We start from the raw sequence: 18,764 nt of genomic DNA, 5'->3' as shown, positions 1-18,764 counted from the left end.
TATTATGAATTCCTCTCTTTTAGGAGCCTCCTAAAAGAAAGGCTCAGATTTCGGATGTTCCCCTTGTGGGAAAGCCTCCACTCAGCAGCAGTTATTGTAATAATCAGAACAGATTTGATTCCTCCCTGAGGAGAGCAATTTTTGTTAGCCAGAGTGAGCAAGCAGGACGGTGGCTAGGACCAGCAACTCTGATTAGCAATCCGCTGATGTCCTCTTCCACTGTTAAATGAGCCAATATTTGCAACTGTTGGAGCTCACTAATCATCATTATTAACTACTCAAAATACCCTCTGCAAGTGGTGTCAATCAATAGAAGGCAAAGTCACCCAGTGGATGGAGTACCGGTCTGAGAGTCAGAAGGACCTTGGTTCTAATCCCTGCTCTAGTGCTTGTCTGCTGAGTGACCTTGGGCAAGTCACTTCACCTCTCTGGACCTCACTTACCTCATCTATAAAATGCAGATTAAGACTATAAACCCATGTGGGACATGGACTGGGTTCAACCTGATTAGCTTGTATCTACTCCAGTAATTAGTACAGTGCCTGGCACATAGTAAGCACTTAACAAAATACCATTAAAAAAATCAACAATATTTACTGCAAGCCTATTGGGTGCAGAGTACTGTACCCAGCACTTGGTCAGGATAACTAACTTTTTCTAAGGGCAAGTGTGGCTATATTATCCATTTACTACCAAGTCAGAATTCAAAGAGTAAGCACAATTTTAAGCAATTAAAAATCCCTAAATAAGAAATATGGAAGTCACTGAAATAAAGCTATTCGACTACGATTATGGATCGAAAGAGGTGACAATGCTTCTTACCTTTGTGTCATTATGACACTTTTGGATGAGAATGGATGGATAAATTATTCCTAACGTTGATTAAGTGTTTATAAAGTGCCAAGGATGGAACTAAGAGCTGGAGTAATTAGATGAAATCAATTAGGACACAGTCCCTATCCCTTAAGGGAGACAACATACATCTCCCTTTGTTCATCCTCCCTCCCAGCTCCACAGAATTTATGTACATATCTGTAATTTATTTACATTAATGTCTGTCAGCCGCCCTCTAGACTGTAAACTTGTTGTGGGTGGGGGATGTGTCTGTTTATTGTTATACATATGTGTCAGTATATGTGTCAGTATATTGTTATACTCCCAAGCGCTTAGTACAGGGCTCTGCACACAGTAAGTGCTCAATAAATATGACTGAATAAATCAGTGAGAGTATAATCCAGTCAACAAGACAGACAAATTAAAGTTTAAAAGTTCAAAAATATCCACAGTAAAATACAAGATCTTGAATCACTATTTGGAGAGGATCATCTTCAGGTGTCTCACCACTTGTCTGCTGGGTGACTGTGGGCAAGTCACTTCACTTCTCTGGCCCTCAGTTACCTCATCTGTTAAACAGGGATGAAGACTGTGAGCCTCACGTGGGACAACCTGATTACCCTGTATCTGTCCCAGCACTTAGAACAGTGCTCTGCACATAGTAAGCGCTTTACAAATACGAACATTTATTATTACTTCAAGGAAACCCCCCTCTGATGAGAAATTGCCCAAACTACTCCAAATGTTGTCAGAGTAAAGGGCTTCTCCCCACCTGCTGCGTCTGTGGTGATGGTGGGGGGGAGAGTGGAAAATGCCCCTACATAAGGGAGGCTTCCCCTCCCACCCCTAGACTGCAAGCTTCTTGTGGGTAGGGAACTTGTCTACTGTCTCTAGTGGACTTTACTCTCCTAAGCACTTCAGAATGTGCTCAGCACACAGTGAGCACTCAAATTTCATGCCTGACTGATTGATCCACGCTGTCTCGCTTCTGCTTCAGGACAAATGAAACCTCTGAGTTTAGCCAATAGTCATCTAGACAACCTCAGAAGTGTCTCTGATGTTACACTTTCCGGGTTGCTAAACAAGTGGATGCTAAATTCATGTTGGGCAAATCACTGAATTTCTTCATGCTTCCATTCTCTCATCTGTACAGTGGGGATGAAGACTGTGAACCCCAAATGGGTCATGGATTGTGTCCATCGAGATTAGCTTATATCTACCCCAGCAGTTTAGTAGAGTGCCTGGCACAGAGTAAGCACTTATCAAATAACCTTTAAAAAAAAAAAAGTGGTCACTCCAGAATGGGGCTAAGTCTCTTCATGGCCAAAGGGGCCGTCACCCCTAAATAGTCAATCAGTCAGTCGTGTTTGTTGAGTGCTTGCTGTGTGCAAAGCGCTATACTACGTCCTTGGGAGAATACCATATTACAAAGTTGATAGACACATTTCCTGCCCACAACAAGCTTAGTCACGGATCTCATACTGCTCATAAATGTGGATCTGGGTGCACAAACGGAATTCCGGCCCCGACCGGCCACCCCTACTCAAAAATAAAATTAAAAAAACAAACAAAATAAATCCAATCACTACCCTCTCCAAATGTCTTCTTCCCCCTTTATCCTTCAGTTTCACCTCCCACACACCAAATTAAAACTGGGGGAACAGGGAACCTTCTTTAGTCATCTATTACGCCTACCAACTGCTGCAAATGATCATTTTTTACAAACCATACAGCTAAAATGGAAGGATTTTTAAACTTTTTAGCGAGAGACCAAAAGCAGTGGAAAAGGAAGCATCGGGGGAGGAAGGCGATGGCAGCTGTTTAAATCGTAGCAGCCGGTCCAGCTCATGACAGACTGTTTGTAACAGTCATTCTCAGGAGTTCGCAATCCTGGCTCGGAGCCCGGACGGAGGAAAGCCGGGGCCGAGCTGGAGGATTGCGGCGTCGGGAACTGAAAGCCCCGTTCGAAGCGTGCCTGGGCCGGGAGGCGGGCAGAAGGGTTAATGATAATGATGGTATTCGTTAGGCACTGTGTCAAGCACTGTCCTAAGTGCTGGGGTAGATACAAGCTAATCAGGTTGGATGCAGTCCTTGCCCCACATAGAGCTCACTGTCTGAATCCCCATTTTACAGAAGTGGTAACTGAGGCTTAGAGAAGTGAAGTGACTTGCCCCAGGTCACACAGCAGACAAGCGGCAGAGCTGGGATTAGAACCCAGGTCCTCTTGACTTCAGGACTGTACTCTATGCACTAGGCCATGTGAGGGTAGAGAGCAGGGTTTGGCTGGTTCCAAACTAGGGTGCAGGGTGAGAGCTAAGCAAGCAGTTTACCTCTGTCTCCTGCATCTCCACCTTGGCCTGGTCCACTTTTCCTGCTCCCAGGACCCAATTCCACCATCCGGGCTGCTTCTGCCTCCTTCCCTTGGCTCTCTAGCCACATTAATAATAATAATAATAATAATGATGGCATTTGTTAAGTGCTTACTACCAGCACTTAGAACTGTGCTTGGCACATAGTAAACACTTAAATACCACTATTATTATTATTATTGTGTCAAGCACTGTTCTGAGCACTGGGGTGGATACCGGCTAATCGGATTGGACACAGTCCCTGTGCCACCTGGGGCTCACAGTCTTGAGCCCCATTTTCCAGATGAGGGAAATGAGGCCCAGAGAAGTGAAGCACCATGCCCAAGGTCCCACAGCAGATGAGAGGAGGAGTTGGGATTAGTATTCAGGTCCTTCTGACTCCCAGGCCCAGGCTCTGTCCGCTACGCTATCCCGCTTCATATCCATCTCAGCCCACAGAGCTCAACCCTCTTGAACCTGTCCACACCTCCTGAGGAATCTTGTGTCCGCCACACCGGAGCAGCTCCAGCCTGCAGGAAAAGCTCCTGGGCAAGAGCCCAAGACTCTTCTCCTCTGGTCACACCTGGAGTCTGGGAATTCTGCCACCCACCAAAAGACCGTCCCCTCCCAGGTAAAACTCCAGGAAGGCATCACAATCCCATCGGGCCACTACTGCCTGTCGGGGCACCAGGCGAGGGCAACCTCAGAAAGTCAGAAATACATCCCCTAAGGTGGTGATACCCTGACTGGATTTCAGGAAAACTTCCTCAGGGGACCAGAAACTTCAACTCAAAGAAGAACGTGAGACTTGTCCCTAATCATGATATTAATAATTATGGCATTTGTTAAGCGCTTACTATGTGCCAAACACTATTCTAAGCACTGGGGACAGATAATCAAAAAAGGTAATCTTAGCTTATTACCCATAAGGTAAGCAGGTTTCCCCCACGTGGGGCTCCGGTCTTAATCCCCTACTTTCCAGATGAGATAACTGAGGCACAGAGAAGGGAAGTGACTTCCCTAAGGTAACACAACAGACAAGTGGGAAAGAGCATGGCTCAGTGGAAAGAGCCCGGGCTTGGGAGTCAGAGGTCATGGGTTCGAATCCCACCTCTGCCACTTGTCAGCTGGGTGACTGTGGGCAAGTCACTTAACTTCTCTGGGCCTCAGTTACCTCAACTGTAAAATAGGGATTAAGACTGTGAGCCTCACGTGGGACAGTCTGATTACCCTGTATGTACCCCAGTGCTTAGAACAGTGCTCTGCACAGAGTAAGCGCTTAACAAATACCAACATTATTATTATTATTACAAGAGGTGGAGCCAGGATTAGAACCCAAGTCCTCTGATTCCCAAACCCATGCTCTTGCCACTAGGCCATGCTGCTTCCCTAGGGTGGTGCCAGATGATTGACTGACTGGTTTGCCCTTCATGCATAAGCCCCTTCTGAGGTGTGACTCCACAGAGCTGCAGAAAGACAGTAAGCCGGGATCTGGGACCCCCGGTCTCTCAATAGGCTGGAGAAACCCCATTTCCCTCACAGTTCAAATCTCAATACTCCTCTTTCAGGTGGGTGTTTGTGAGCTGTGCCCAGGCAGAGAGGCTTCCCTGCACCTTCCCTCGAGCTTCACCCACCGAATTTTCACCTGACCAGGCTGTTCGTGGAAGTTTTTTGCCCCACAGGAACCCTGTGTCCCATGGACGGGTTTCCTGCCCCAAGACCAGGTACCTACTGCTTTAAATGAGGCGGCGACACCCCAGAAATCCTCCTGCCGCTCGCCTGTGTAGCAGCTGCCTATATTTACAAATAGAATTCCCGCAGATATTTCTGCGGCTTTATGGACATGACGAATTTTAGCTCATTTGTACAGATTATCCGTGGATTTACAGGCAGTTTGGAAACCTGATTATTATCAGCATTTATAGAGAAGCTTTTAGATATTTGTTTTTTTCCCCATTAGCAGCACGACACACTCATAGAGGTTAGTGAAAGTACACACACCAAAATTCACCGTACCTCTACATCTAAAACACTTCGAGGCTGGGCTTGGCACAGCATACTTAACAACTGTAGAATTAACTCTTCAACATACTGGAGAGCGTCCTCAGTAGATAAAAGTGTCGGATGGACTTGCATCTGAACCTACAAACAAAAAAGCAAAATTAAACTTTGCAATTTCTCTAGTCAGATAAATGCTGTGTAAAGTAATTTAAACACCCACACACATGGATTTTTGCAGATAACAAGGAAGATGCTACTGGGAAATGATTTCTTTTGATTTGAACTTTGAACAGCCTGAGCAATATTATTTTAAACAGACAATAGGAGTGATAATAATAACTATAGTATTTATTAAGTGCTTACCATGTGCCAGGTACTGTATTAAGCGCTGGGGTGGAGAAAAGCAAATTGGGATGGACACCGTCCCCGTACCACAAGGGGCTCACAGTCTTAAGCCCCAATTTATAGATGAGGGAACTGAGGCCCAGAGAAGAGAAGTGACTTGCCCAGGGTCTCACAGCAGATAAGCGGGAGCAGGATTAGAACCCATGACCTTCTGACTCCCAGGTGGGCATTCTATCCACTATGCCATGCTACTTCTCTACCACCCCCATTGTCCTTCCACAGCGAAAGAAACTGAGTGATGCAACCACATGATTTTATATTTAGACGGCTACCTTCACTATCAAAACTAAATACTACGTTTTAATATTCACTTAACAACTGAATTCTGAACATCAGAAACAATGCATCATATTTGGTGTCGTACAAGCTCATGACCTTGGCATTATCCTCGATTCATCTCTGTCATTCAACGCATACATTCAATATATCACTAAATCCTGTTGGTTCAACCTTCATAATCACTAAAATCCACGCTTTCTTCTCCATCCAAACTTCCACATTAATCCAAGCACTAATCCTATTCCAATTTACTAATTACTCTATCAGCCCTTTTGCTGACCTAGCCTACCACCTGTCTTCCCACTCCAGGCCACACTTTGCTGCCTGGATTATTTTTCTACAAAAACATTCAAGCCTTGTTTCTCCACTCAACAACCTCCAGGAGTTACCCATCCACCTCCGCATCAAACGGAAACTCCTTAGCACACGTTTTCAAGCAATTGATCACCTTGACCCTTCATCTTACCTTCCTGATTTCCTACTACAACCCAATTGACACACTTCACTCCTCTAATACCAACCTTCTCACTCTACCTCTGTCACAACAAACCTCGCCATCGAACCTTCACCCACACCCTGCCTCTGGCCTGGAACGCCTTCCCTCTTCATATCCGTCAGAAAAATACCCTCCCCACCTTCAAAGCCTTACTGAAGACACAACTCCTCCAAGAGGCCTCCCCTGACTAAGCCCTCCTTTCCTCTTCTCCCACTCCCTTCTGCGCGACCCTTACACTTGGTTTGCTCCCTTTTTCACTCCTCCTTCAGCCCCACAGCACTTATGTCCATACCCATAAATTTATTGATATTAATGTCCGCCTCCCCCTCTAGATTGTAAGCTCGCTGTGGACAGGGAAGTATTGACCATCTTGTTGTTATACTCTACTCTCCCGATTGCTTAGAAGAGTGCTCTGCTCACAGTAAGCGCTCAGTAAGTACAATTGACTGATTCGCCTCTCACAGGCCTTGAGATCTGGCCAACAGAAAGCAGAACTGGTCGGATTTAGATGATCTCCCTGAGCCCGGGCTTGAACATTGGTAGGCTGCAAAGGATGATCTGCCAGGCTGGGCAGGGAATGAGACAAACCAGGGTCCAGACTTGGGGCTCGTGCAATTCTCCACTTCCCAAGCAGGTCAGTGTTGGGCTGGGCTAGGCTGGGACCAATTCAGCTTAAGGTCGGTTGGATTCAGGGAGACTTGGACAGACCCCAAGCCCCCAAGGCTTTCGTGGTGAATATGACTGGGGAAAGGACACACTCCCACAATTGCTGACAGTGCTGTTGGGACCTTCATTCACAGCAGCACCAGAAGCAACTGAATATATGTCATACTGCCCTCAGTGTTTAGTGCAGTACAGACCACTATCTGAGGGCGCTTCAGGTCTGACGGCCACCAAGACGGGGCAAAAACTAATTCCGGCCTAAGAACGGGCTGGAGATGGGTAATCTCTGCCAGGCCTTTCATTTCCAGTCAGCGCAAGGTTCTAGCCTTGAGGCCTTGAAAATCAGAATTCTCATTCCTGTGCTTTCTGGCAAGAGTATAGTCCTCCCTGAAGGCATAGGGATGGATTAAGTGACTTCTCAAGATCCATTCCTTATGACTCCATTATTTAGGGCTTATTTAGGAACCTCCCCACAACTTTTTAAAGTGGTCACTGCATAGCACAGAGAATGAGGAGAAACTCTAAGGACCCAGAGACTAGTGACAAAAAGCATTAAGAAGTTGGAACATAAATAGAAGAAACTGGGTGACAACTGCCTTGAAACAACTGAACAACCCCAATCAGCCGGCTGGTCTCCATGTCCACTGAGGACGTGGGATTCATTCAAAACAGGAGATGTTTGCTTTGGACTACGGGAGGACCTTTTGGACTTTCGGGGTGATGGAATGCTGGAGCAGGCTACTGTGACGGTTTGGCTGATATTCCTGGGGGAAGCAATAATTTTAATCTGTCTGCAGTCTCTCCCGGTCAGGACTTCTCAATCTCAACCTGCCACACATTTTAAAACCTAGAGGTCGTAGACCTTTCCTGTCCCCGATGGTGGTTATAACTGGCTAGAGTAGCCCAGAATGACTATGTTCTATCACCACCACGCTTGGACTTGATTTCTAGGAGTAAGCTTGTTGCTGGCAGGGAATGTCTTTCTGTTGTTAGAGCGTACTCTCCCAAGAGCTCAGTACAGTGCTCTGCACACAGTAAGCACTCAATAAATACGACTGAATGACTGAAGTAAGCACTCAAATATGATTGAAGGAATAATAATAATACTGTTGGTATTTGTTAAGTGCTTACTATGTGCAGAGTACTGTTCTAAGCACTGGGGTAGATACAGGGTAATCAGGTTGTCCCACGTGAGGCTCACACTTAATCCCCCATTTTACAGATGAGGTCACTGAGGCACAGAGAAGTGAAGTGGCTTGCCCATAGTCACACAGCTGACAGCTGGATGAGGTCCTAAAAGCCAAGTGGCTGTCACAAAGTCCCTCCCACCATCAGACATATATTAGGCAGTCCCAAGCAGAGATTTCTAGTGGTTTGAACTATCTGCATATCAAAAGTTAACCCCTGGGCATCCAGCCCTCCCCACCTCCACAGGTCACGCTTCGAGAGCATTTCAGACCTTCTACCCTTACAAAGCAGGACTTTAATCTCAATTGGTTTGATTTGACCCAAAGAGGGTCAAAATTTGAAGATCTTTAACAAAAGAATAGGTAAACTACCTGCCCTGAGAGGGACAGTCATTTAAGCAGTTAATCACCTTGCCCCCTCCCACCTAATCTGGCTGCCCTCCTACTAGAACCCAGACCGTACACTGTGCTCTTTTAATCCCAACCTACTCACTGTACTTCCATCTCGTCTATCATCTAGATCTCTCACCCACGTCCTGCCTCTGGCCTGAGATGCTCTCCTTTCTTTACATCTGACAAACGATTAACTCTCCCCACCTTTAAAGTCTTATTGAAGGAATATCTCCTCCACAAGACTTCCCTACTAGGTCCTCATTTCCTCTTTTTCCACTCCCTCCTGCATCACCCTGATTTGCTCCTTTTATTCACCCCTCTTTCAGCCCCACAGCACTTATGTACATATCCATAATTTTTTTTGTTTATATTAGTTTCTGTGACCCGCCTCTAGACTGTAAACTCCTTGAGGGCCAGGGACATGTCTCCCAACTCTATTATATTGTTATATTGTACTCTCTCAAGCACTTAGTATGGTGCTCTGCACACAGTAAGCACTCCATAAATATGATTGATTGACTGACTGAGACGGGGGATGTATTTAACCTTGTTACGCAGGAAGAGCTGACTGATGTTCGTTTGCCAATCAGAGCTCACTTCCTGAAACCAAAGATTTCTGTGCTTTGGGGAGGTCTGTTGAGGTCTGTGGTTTGCACTTTGTAACTGTAAACCTAGTAGTGGCTACAGAAAAAAGAAAGGGGACAAGTTTCTTTCGAACATCTGTAATAATAACTGTATTTAAGCACTCACTACATGTCAAGCATCATACTAAGTGCTGGATAGATGCAAGATAATCAGGTTAGCCACAGTCCCTGTCCCACATGGGGCACACCGTCTAGGAAAGAGAGAGAATGGATGAGAAATATGAGGCACAGTTAAGTCAAGTGACTTGTCCAAGGTCATATAGAGCAGGTTCGTGGTAAAACCGGGACTAGAACCCAGGTCACCTGACTCCCGGGCCTGTGTTCTCTCCACTAGGTCATGCACCTATCATTTCACAGATTAAAAAACAAAAAAAGAAAAAACAAAATCACTGACAAGAAAAATACAGGTAACATACTTGAAATGCAAAAGAACATGTAGCTCTTGGAATAAACACTAAATTAGGCACTTTATACTTTCAAGAGTTACCTAAATTCCAAGGGATTTTCTCAAGTAGCCAAAATCATCTTTCATTTCAGAGGAAGTGAGAACCCAAAAGGCCAAAGGAAGTGAAGTCTGTCCTATAGCTTGAGTATTCTGACTTAACTCAGATGTTTAATAACAATAATAACAATAATAATTGTGGTACTTGTTAATAATAACTGTGGTATTTGTTAAGCAATTACTATGTGCAAAGCAGTGTACTAAATGCTGGAGTGGAGACAAGCAAATCAGGTTGGACACAGTCCCTGTCCCACATGGGGCTCACAGTCTCAAACCCCATTTTACAGATGAAGTAACTGAGGTCCAGAGAAGTGAAGTGACTTGTCCAAGGTCACATAGCAGACATAAGGCGGAGTTAGGATTAGAACCCATGACCTTCCTAATCCCAGGCCCGTGATCTATCCACTACAAAGGCGCTTATTATGTGTCGAGCACCGAACTAAGCACTGGGGTAGATACAAGATAATCGGGACCCACACGAGGGCCCAAAGTCTAAGTTGGAGGGAGAACAGGGATTGACTCTCCATTTTACAGATGGGGAAACTGAGGCAGAGAAAAGTTATGTGACTTGCTCAAGGTGACACAGCAGGTACTTGCCTGCGTTCACTCCATTAGGTTACACTGCTTCTCCTTATAGAGTCTAAACAATCATAAAATATCCAATTGTATTATAATCATAAACAATCAAATTTAAAGATTTAGACTGTGTATGATTATATGATCACGTGACTCTCAGTTTTAGGCACCTCCACAGAGATATACGGATCAAATGAATATTTCATGGCACTAAGCAATGTGGGGTGCAAGCTGAGGGTTAGGGAGAAGGGTTGAGTTTAGATCAGCTGACTTACACTCTGTTCTTCCCCCCTCCCAGCCCCACAGCAGTTATGTACATATCTCTAATTTGTTTATGTCTGTCTCCACCCTCTAGACTATAAACTCATTGTGGGCAATATGTTTGTTTATTGTTGTACTGTACTCTTCCAAGTGCTTGGTACAGTGCTCTGCGCACAGTAAGCGCTCAATAAATATGAATGGCTGAATTGAATGAATCATCTTTGGCCCCTATCTTCAAAGCAGTTTCCAAACTACATCAAATTAGTCTTATTCTGATTGAGGATGCATTACTATTAAATGAAAACCTCTATTTTCTGAAATATAGCAGGATGGATATAGTAAACAAAAACTTCTCACTCTAGGCTTCAAGGCTCTCCATCACGTTGCCCCCTCCTACCTCTCCTCCCTTCTCTCTTTCCACCGCCCACCCCGCACGATCCGCTCCTCTGCCACCCCCTCCTCACCGTCCCCCGTTCTCGCCTATCCCACCATCGACCCCATGGCCACGTCCTCTCGCGGTCCTGGAACACCGTCCCTCCTCACCTCCGCCAAATTGATTGTCTTCCCCTCTTCAAAACCCGACTTGGAGCTCACCTCCTCCAAGAGGCCTTCCCAGACTGAGCTCCCCCTTTTCCCTCTGCTCCCCCTCTACCCCCCACTTCACCTCCCCTCAGCTAAGCCCTCTTTTCCCCCCTTTCCCTCTGCTCCTCCCCCTCTCCCTTCCCCTCCCCTCAGCACTGTGCTCGTCCGCTCAACTGTATATATTTTCATCACCCTATTGATTTTATTAATGAGATGTACATTACCTTGATTCTATTTATTTGCTATTGTTTTATTGAGATGTTCATCCCCTTGATTCTATTTATTGCTATTGTTCTTGTCTGTCCGTCTCCCCCGATAAGACAGTAAGCCTGTCAAAGGGCAGAGACTGTATCTGTTACCGATTTGTACATTCTAAGCGCTTAGCACAGTGCTCTGCACATAGTAAGCGCTCAATAAATACTACTGAATGAATGAATGAATAATGGATAATAATAATGTTGGTATTTGTTAAGCACTTACTATGTGCCGAGCACTGTTCTAAGCGCTGGGGTAGACACAGGGGAATCAGGTTGTCCCACGTGGAGCTCAGTCTTCATCCCCATTTTACAGATGAGGTAACTGAGGCACCGAGAAGTTAAGTGACTTGCCCAAAGTCACACAACTGACAAATGGATGATACTCTTGACAAGACAATTCTCTACTCCTTTTCCAAGTCAGTGTTCAGCAATCATATCATGACCACGCTACAGAAAACCTGCCAGGATGGGCTTCTTTTTCATTGGAAAATGCTTTTCTATGAACCCTCAGTCTTTCTTGAAGATTTGCTGCTTCTCCATTGACAATCCATTCGTGTTTAAAGATACTGTTTAATTTTTCTAGTCATAGTGGTGCAGGGTTTGAAAAAGCAAGCAAGAATTGACCGGATCTCTCATCAAACCTCTCTCATCTGTTAAAGCATATGACTCCTTTAAATGTACTCAGGGATCCCTTGGGCACAGAAGCGACAAAACATTAAGTTGAACTCTAATTAATTTTTAATGGCTCCTTCTATCTAATGGCTCTCGGAAGAATTTGATTCCTTTGAAAGGCTTTTGGATGAAATTTTGTCTGGGTCTGGAGCCCAGGATGAGGATTTTGAGCCACTTTTCTTAGCGCAGAAGCGTCAGGGGAATCTGGAAATGAACTTAATACTGTCGAGCCAAACCATGTGAAATAATGGGGCAGACATGAATATTGCACAGCATTTCTAGTTATGGTAATAGTTCCTCGTTATTTAATCGACAACAATAATGGTCCAGGCATTCGGATTTCTTCATCTTTTTTTTTTTCTGGGAAGAACTTAATTTGGCAATTTAAACCAATCCATCTTAGTGAAAACTGAAAAGAAATCCTCCAGAGATCCTATGATTTTCTTGTTCACCAAATCCTAAAAAAGTCAAAGGTTGAATAAATCTCCTGTTGGTTTTTTGTTTTTTTTAACCTGGGATAGCCATGAAGAAACAACATCTTCTCCAAGGACTAACAGAATGATGAAAGGTTTACTTTTCCCTTTGCAATCATTCAGACTTATTTCTAGCCACCAAAAAGATTGATCAAATCTTGTATTTTTACATTGAGACCTTATCAGTTGGTAGTCCTAAATATGAAGCCCTCATTCCCATGTTCTAAAACGAAAAGCTACTCACTGAAAAGTGACTTTCATGCCTTTTAAAAATATCACAATTCAAGGGCTTTTAAAAAAAAAAAACAACAACAAACTTCGTATGATTTACAATATACTTATTTATACAATTTCCTCCTGAAAGGCCCTGTGAAAATAAAATAAATTAGCTTTATAAAATAACTGCTGTACTCTTCGGCTTGTATCAAATGTAAAAATGCACATTAAGTTGCCTACATTAACAATGGTATTTTTTCTGTCAAAAATAATTTCAAATGTCTGATAGTAACAAGGAGTAAAGTTGACACTGTGAAACCTTCGAGCGGGCAGAAGTTAAGCCTTTTGTTTGCTTAAATGAAGCCCCTTTCTGATAGGATACTTATATGTTAAGCAAGTGAAACTATATTTTAAATACAACTGCTTTTGATGTATAACTACCAAAATGTTGATGAATTGGGAAACAGGAATTCTTTTTAAACTGGTGGTAGGAGAGGGATTAATACTGGGGTCTGCTGAGAGATGTCTCTATATTCACTTCATAGATACTTCAGAAAAATACAAAAACCTATTCACATTCAATAACATCGTGATATATTTCAAAATTTCCTAAGTCGTCTTCATTAGCTACTGAAATACATTCTGTGCTTTTTCCCAGCTTTTATCGTCATTCAGTTCAAAAAGAAATGCTACAATTGAATTACCTATGTCAACTTAATGTAAGCTATGAACTAGCTCTTCTTGATTGCATCTCTCCCTACCATGACATTATACAGTCACGCTGTATAACTGGAAGAACTTCAAGTATATCTGGCTAATGCCTGAAGTAGTTTTCACGAAGTAATACTCGTAAGGCAGGATTATGCTTAAATAGCCTATTCCGTTCACGCTAATGATGGGCTCTGAAAGTACGACGGTTCTTTAGCAAAACATCTTTATACAAATAGAGCTGACAACCACTCTAATGTACTGATTCCTATATAATGCATTCCAACTCATGGAAAATCACTCTAGAAATGAAATGTGACTCTTCCATCACATTCAGAAGCAGCATGGTGCAGTGCATAGAGCACAGATCTGGGACTCAGAAGTCATGGGTTCTAATCCCAACTCCACCCCTTTATCTGCTGTGTGATTTCAGTCACTTTATTTCCCTGTACCTCAGTTACCTCATCTGTAAAATGGGGATTGAGACTGTGAGCCCCATGTGGAACAGGGACTGTGTCCAACCCAATTTGCTTGAATCTACCCCAGCGTTTAATCATATTTACTCAGAGTACAAAAAACCAAGGAGAGACTCAAGAGACACACTGCCTTTACTCATCACTGCATGGAACACCACAAGAGTTGATTTTTTTTCAATAATGAAACCCTACAAATACTTCTGTATATACGTCTTATGACCAGGATTAACATGCAGTGAGAAAGACATAGGATTGGAAAATAACTTCTGACATAGTGTCCTTAGCCTCGGAAATAGCTCTTAATTAAAATGGAGGCACCACTGTTCCTGAATTAGGACAGACAACCATTTCTCCTGGCTGTAGTCCAAGATACAGTGTCTACCTTCAACCCTATTTCAATGTAGTTTCAATTAATCAATGGAATTCACTCATTCAATCATATTTATTGAGTGCTTACTGTGTGCAGAGCACTGTACTAAGCGCTTGGAAAGAAGTACACTTCAGCAATAGAGACAATCCCTGCCTATATCAGGTTTATAGTCTAGAAGGGGGGAGACAGACATTAAAACAAGTAAACTGGCATTAATATAGGTAGATTTACAGATATATACATGTCCAAACAAGTAAACAGGTATTGAGCAGCTGGCTCAGAGGAAAGAGCACGGGCTTGGGAGTCAGAGGTCATGGGTTCGAATCTTGGCTCTGCCACTTGTCAGCTGTGTGACCGTGGGCAAGTCACTTCACTTCTCTGGGCCTCAGTGACCTCATCTGTAAAATGGGGATTAAGACTGTGAGCCTCAGGTGGGACAACCTGATTACCTTGTATCTACCCCAGCACTTAGAACAGTGCTCTGCTCATAGTAAGCGCTTAACAAATACCAACATTATTATTATTAAATAGAATTATAGAAATGTACATATTGGCACAAGTGCTGTGGAGGGAGGGAGGGAAGAGCAAAGGGAGCGAGTCGGAGCGATGTGGAGAGGGAAAGCTGAGAAAAAGGGGGGTTTAGTCTGGGAAGGCCTGTTGGAGGAGGTAAGCCTTCAGTAGGGCTTTGAAGGGGAACTGTGATTGGTGGATTTGAGGATTTATTTAGAGAGGATTTATTGAGTGTTTACTATGTGCAGAGCACTGTAATAAGCACTTGGGAGAGTACAGTACAAAAGAGGTAGCAGACACATTCCCGGCCACAACCCCATTTGCTTGTTTCCACCCCAACTTTTAGTACAGTATCTGGCACATAGTAAGTGATTAACAAACACCATAATAATAATTATTAATAATCATGAGTGGGTTATTGTTATAAATGTTATTTACTGAGCACTTACTGTGCACTTACTGTATGGGGCTCTATTAAGCTCTTGGGAAAGTACAATGGAGTTGGTAGTCACAATTCCTGCCTACAAAGGGCTTAAAGTCTAGATGGGGAGACAGCCAGGTGAATTAGCTCTCCTTCCACACTAAGAAGCTGTAGAAGTGAGCAACAGCCTTGTCCATTCATTCATTCAATCGTATTTTTTGAGCACTTACTCTGTACAGAGCACTGCACTAAGCGCTTGTCCACCTTAATGATAACCAATTCTGTATTGAGGAAATTACCTATCACTTAGGAAATTTTGGTCAGATATTTATGACACGGTCCTTCCTACCCAGGATTATCATTTTAGGGGTTGGAAACAAACATATAGAAAAAAAATTCAAATTTAACACAGTTTACCTTCCACAATTAAACACAAAATGAATGATGCCAGAGGCTCTCACTAGGGGATGATACTGGAGAATTTAGGACCCTTCTTTGCTGACTTTTCCAATCAATTGTATCTACTGAGCATTTACTATCTGCAGACCTCTGTACTAAGCACCTGGAAGAGTACAATAACAGAGTGGGTTGATACCTCCCTGCCTACAACGAGCTTGCAGTCGAGAGAGGGAGACATACACTAATATAAATAAATTACGGATGTGTACACGAAGATGATGATGGTACTTGTCAAATACATCCCCAAAGCACATATGTGTATATATATATATATATGAATATATGTGATTTATTTATGTATTGTTTTATTTATATAAATGTCTATCTCCCCTACTAGACTGTGCGCTCGCTGTGGACAGGGAATGTGTTCGTTATACTGTATTCTCCCACGCTTAGTACACAGTGGGCGCTCGATAAATATGACTGACTGAATGAATGAATGAAATGTGCTTACTATGTGCCAAGCACTGTTCTAAGTGCTGAAGTAGATATGAGTTAATCCGGTTGGACACCGTCCCCATGAGGCTCACAGTCGAAGTAGGAGGGAGTAGGATTGAATCCCCATTTTACAGATGAGTCAACTGAGGCCCAGAGAAGTAAAGTGACTTGCCCACGGTCACACAGCAGACAAGTGGCGGAGCTAGGATTAGAACTCAGGTCCTCTGACTCCCAGACCCGTGCTCTTTCCACTAGCTGTGGGGCTGAGGGTGAGGTGAACACAGGGAGCAAATCTAAGGGCAAGGGTGATGAAGAACAGAGAGGATTTAGAGGGGGAAAAGGGCTTAGTCGGGGAGGGTGTCTTGGGGAGAAGAGATTTTAATAAGGTTTTGAAGGTGGGAGAGTGGTGGAAATGAAGAAGGAGGGCGTTCCAGGTCAGAGGCAGGACCTGGGCGAGGAGCTGGCAGGGAGGTAGACGGGTTCGAGGGATCGTGAGCAAGTTGGTGTTAGGAGGGAAGTGAGTGTCCTGGGTTGTACCAGCGCTCGGAACAGTGCTCCAGTGCTGAGAACAGTGCCCAGCAGTTAGAACAGTGCACGCTACATAGTAAGCGCTTAACAAATACCAAAATTATTAATATGAAATCAGCAACAAAATATAGGAGGAGGCAAGGTGATTGGATACTTTAAAAGTGATGGCAAGGAGGTGGATGGCAACTGCAGGGGGTTCCTCAGGAGTGGGGAAACATGGACTGAACAGTTTTATAGAGAAATGACCTGTGCAGCAGAAAAAAAAAAAATCCTGGTATTTGTTAAGCGCTTACTATGTGCCGAGCACTGTTCTAAGCGCTGGGGTAGACACAGGGAAATCAGGTTGCCCACTTGGGGCTCACAGTCTTAATCCCCATTTTACAGAAGAGGTAACTGAGGCACAGAGAAGTTAAGTGACTTGCCCAGAGTCACACAGCTGACAAGTGGCCGAGTCGGTATTCGAACCCATGACCTCTGACTCCAAAGCCCGTGCTCTTTCCACTGAGCCATGCAGAGTGAAGTATGAACTGTGAGGAGTTAGGGGGTCAGTGAGGAGGCTTTTACAACAGGCAAGACGGGATAGAATAGGATAAATGCTTGGATCAACGTGGAGGTAATATGAAGAGGAAAGGGCGGATTTTAGTGATGCTCTGAAGGTAGAAGTGACAGGATTTGATGACACTGAATACGGGGGTTCAATGAGAGCAATGAGTCGAGGAGAATAATAATAATAATAATAATGTTGGTATTTGTTAAGCGCTTACTATGTGCCGAGCACTGTTCTAAGCGCTGGGGTAGACATAGGGGAATCCAGGTTGTCCCACGTGGGGCTCACAGTCTTAATCCCCATTTTACAGATGAGGGAACTGAGGCACGGAGAAGTTAAGTGACTTGCCCACGGTCACACAGCCGAGAAGTGGCAGAGCTGGGATTCGAACTCATGAGCCCTGACTCCAAAGCCCGTGCTCTTTCCACTGAGCCACGCTGCTTCTCCAAGGTCCTGGATTCTAATCCTGGCTCTGCCTCTTGTCTGCTGTGTGGCCTTTGGCAAGTCACTTCACTTTTCTGAGACTCAGTCTCCTCATCTGTAAAATGGGGATTACGACTGTGAGCCCCATGTGGGACAATGGACTTGTATCCAACCTGACTGTCTTGTAGCTATCCTAGTGCTTAGTTCAGTGCCTGGCACATAGTAAGCGCTTAACAAATACCAAATAAACAAACCCAGATCTGAGCCTTGAAAGAATACCACGGTTTGGATGTGGGAGGCAGAGGAGGAGCCTGCAGAAGAGACTGAGAATGAACATCCAAACAGATATAAGAACTAGGAGAGGATGGAGTGAGTGAAGGCAAGATTAGATGCTCCCCTCCTCCTCCCTCCAAAAGACGGTAAATTCATTGTGGGGAGGGAAACGTGTCTGTTGTATTCTCGCCAAGTGCTTAGTACAGTGTTCTGCACACAGTAAGCGCTCAATAAATACGACTGAATAAATGAATATTTCCAGGAGGAGGGGGTGGTACACTGTGTCATAGGCAGCTGAGAGGTCGAGGAGTAGATGATGGAGTCAAGGCTGTAGGATCTGGCAAGCAGGAGGTCACTGGAGACTTCTGAAAGGGCAGCTTACCATACCTCACATTTTATTTAAATGTTTTTCCCTCGCACACAATCTTAAAGAGCTGCTACCTCTCAGTCACTCTGAAAAAATCAATAGGTATTAAAATATCAAAACAACATCGGTGTTTATTTACCTGTACAAACGGGTACCTCATCAAGATGACAATCAGAAGTGTCACCTCTGCTGCAGACTTGGGTAGCAGTAGAGGAACTGAGCTTAAAATGTTTAAATCTGGATTTAAACTAGCCGGGAGAAGATCGGAACTGGATAGGAGGTAGGTCAGCTGAAAACCAGATCACTCAATCAATCGGTGGTGCTTACTGAGCGCTTACTATTTGCAGAGTGCTTACGGAGAGTACAGTACAAAAGAATTAGAAGACACGTTTCCTGCCCAAAACATGCTTGCAGTCTAGAGTCAAAGATACGAACATTAATGCTATGGTAAATGA

At 44.1% G+C, this 18,764-nt stretch overlaps 1 protein-coding gene across 2 annotated transcripts in view; it reads right to left on the bottom strand.

The window, feature by feature from the left end:
• SOS1 (SOS Ras/Rac guanine nucleotide exchange factor 1) overlaps positions 1–18,764 on the bottom strand; it is a 189,703-nt gene that overhangs the window by 82,980 nt on the left and 87,959 nt on the right. For both annotated transcript variants that reach the window (XM_029058905.2, XM_029058907.2), the window contains exon 2: positions 5,199–5,324. In XM_029058905.2, coding sequence (XP_028914738.1) covers positions 5,199–5,324 — 126 coding nt within the window. The remainder of the gene's footprint in view (positions 1–5,198; positions 5,325–18,764) is intronic.

This window comes from Ornithorhynchus anatinus, chromosome 1 (assembly GCF_004115215.2).
Source record: "Ornithorhynchus anatinus isolate Pmale09 chromosome 1, mOrnAna1.pri.v4, whole genome shotgun sequence".
Lineage (NCBI taxonomy): Eukaryota > Metazoa > Chordata > Mammalia > Monotremata > Ornithorhynchidae > Ornithorhynchus > Ornithorhynchus anatinus.
This window is presented reverse-complemented; position numbering and strand designations above follow the sequence as displayed.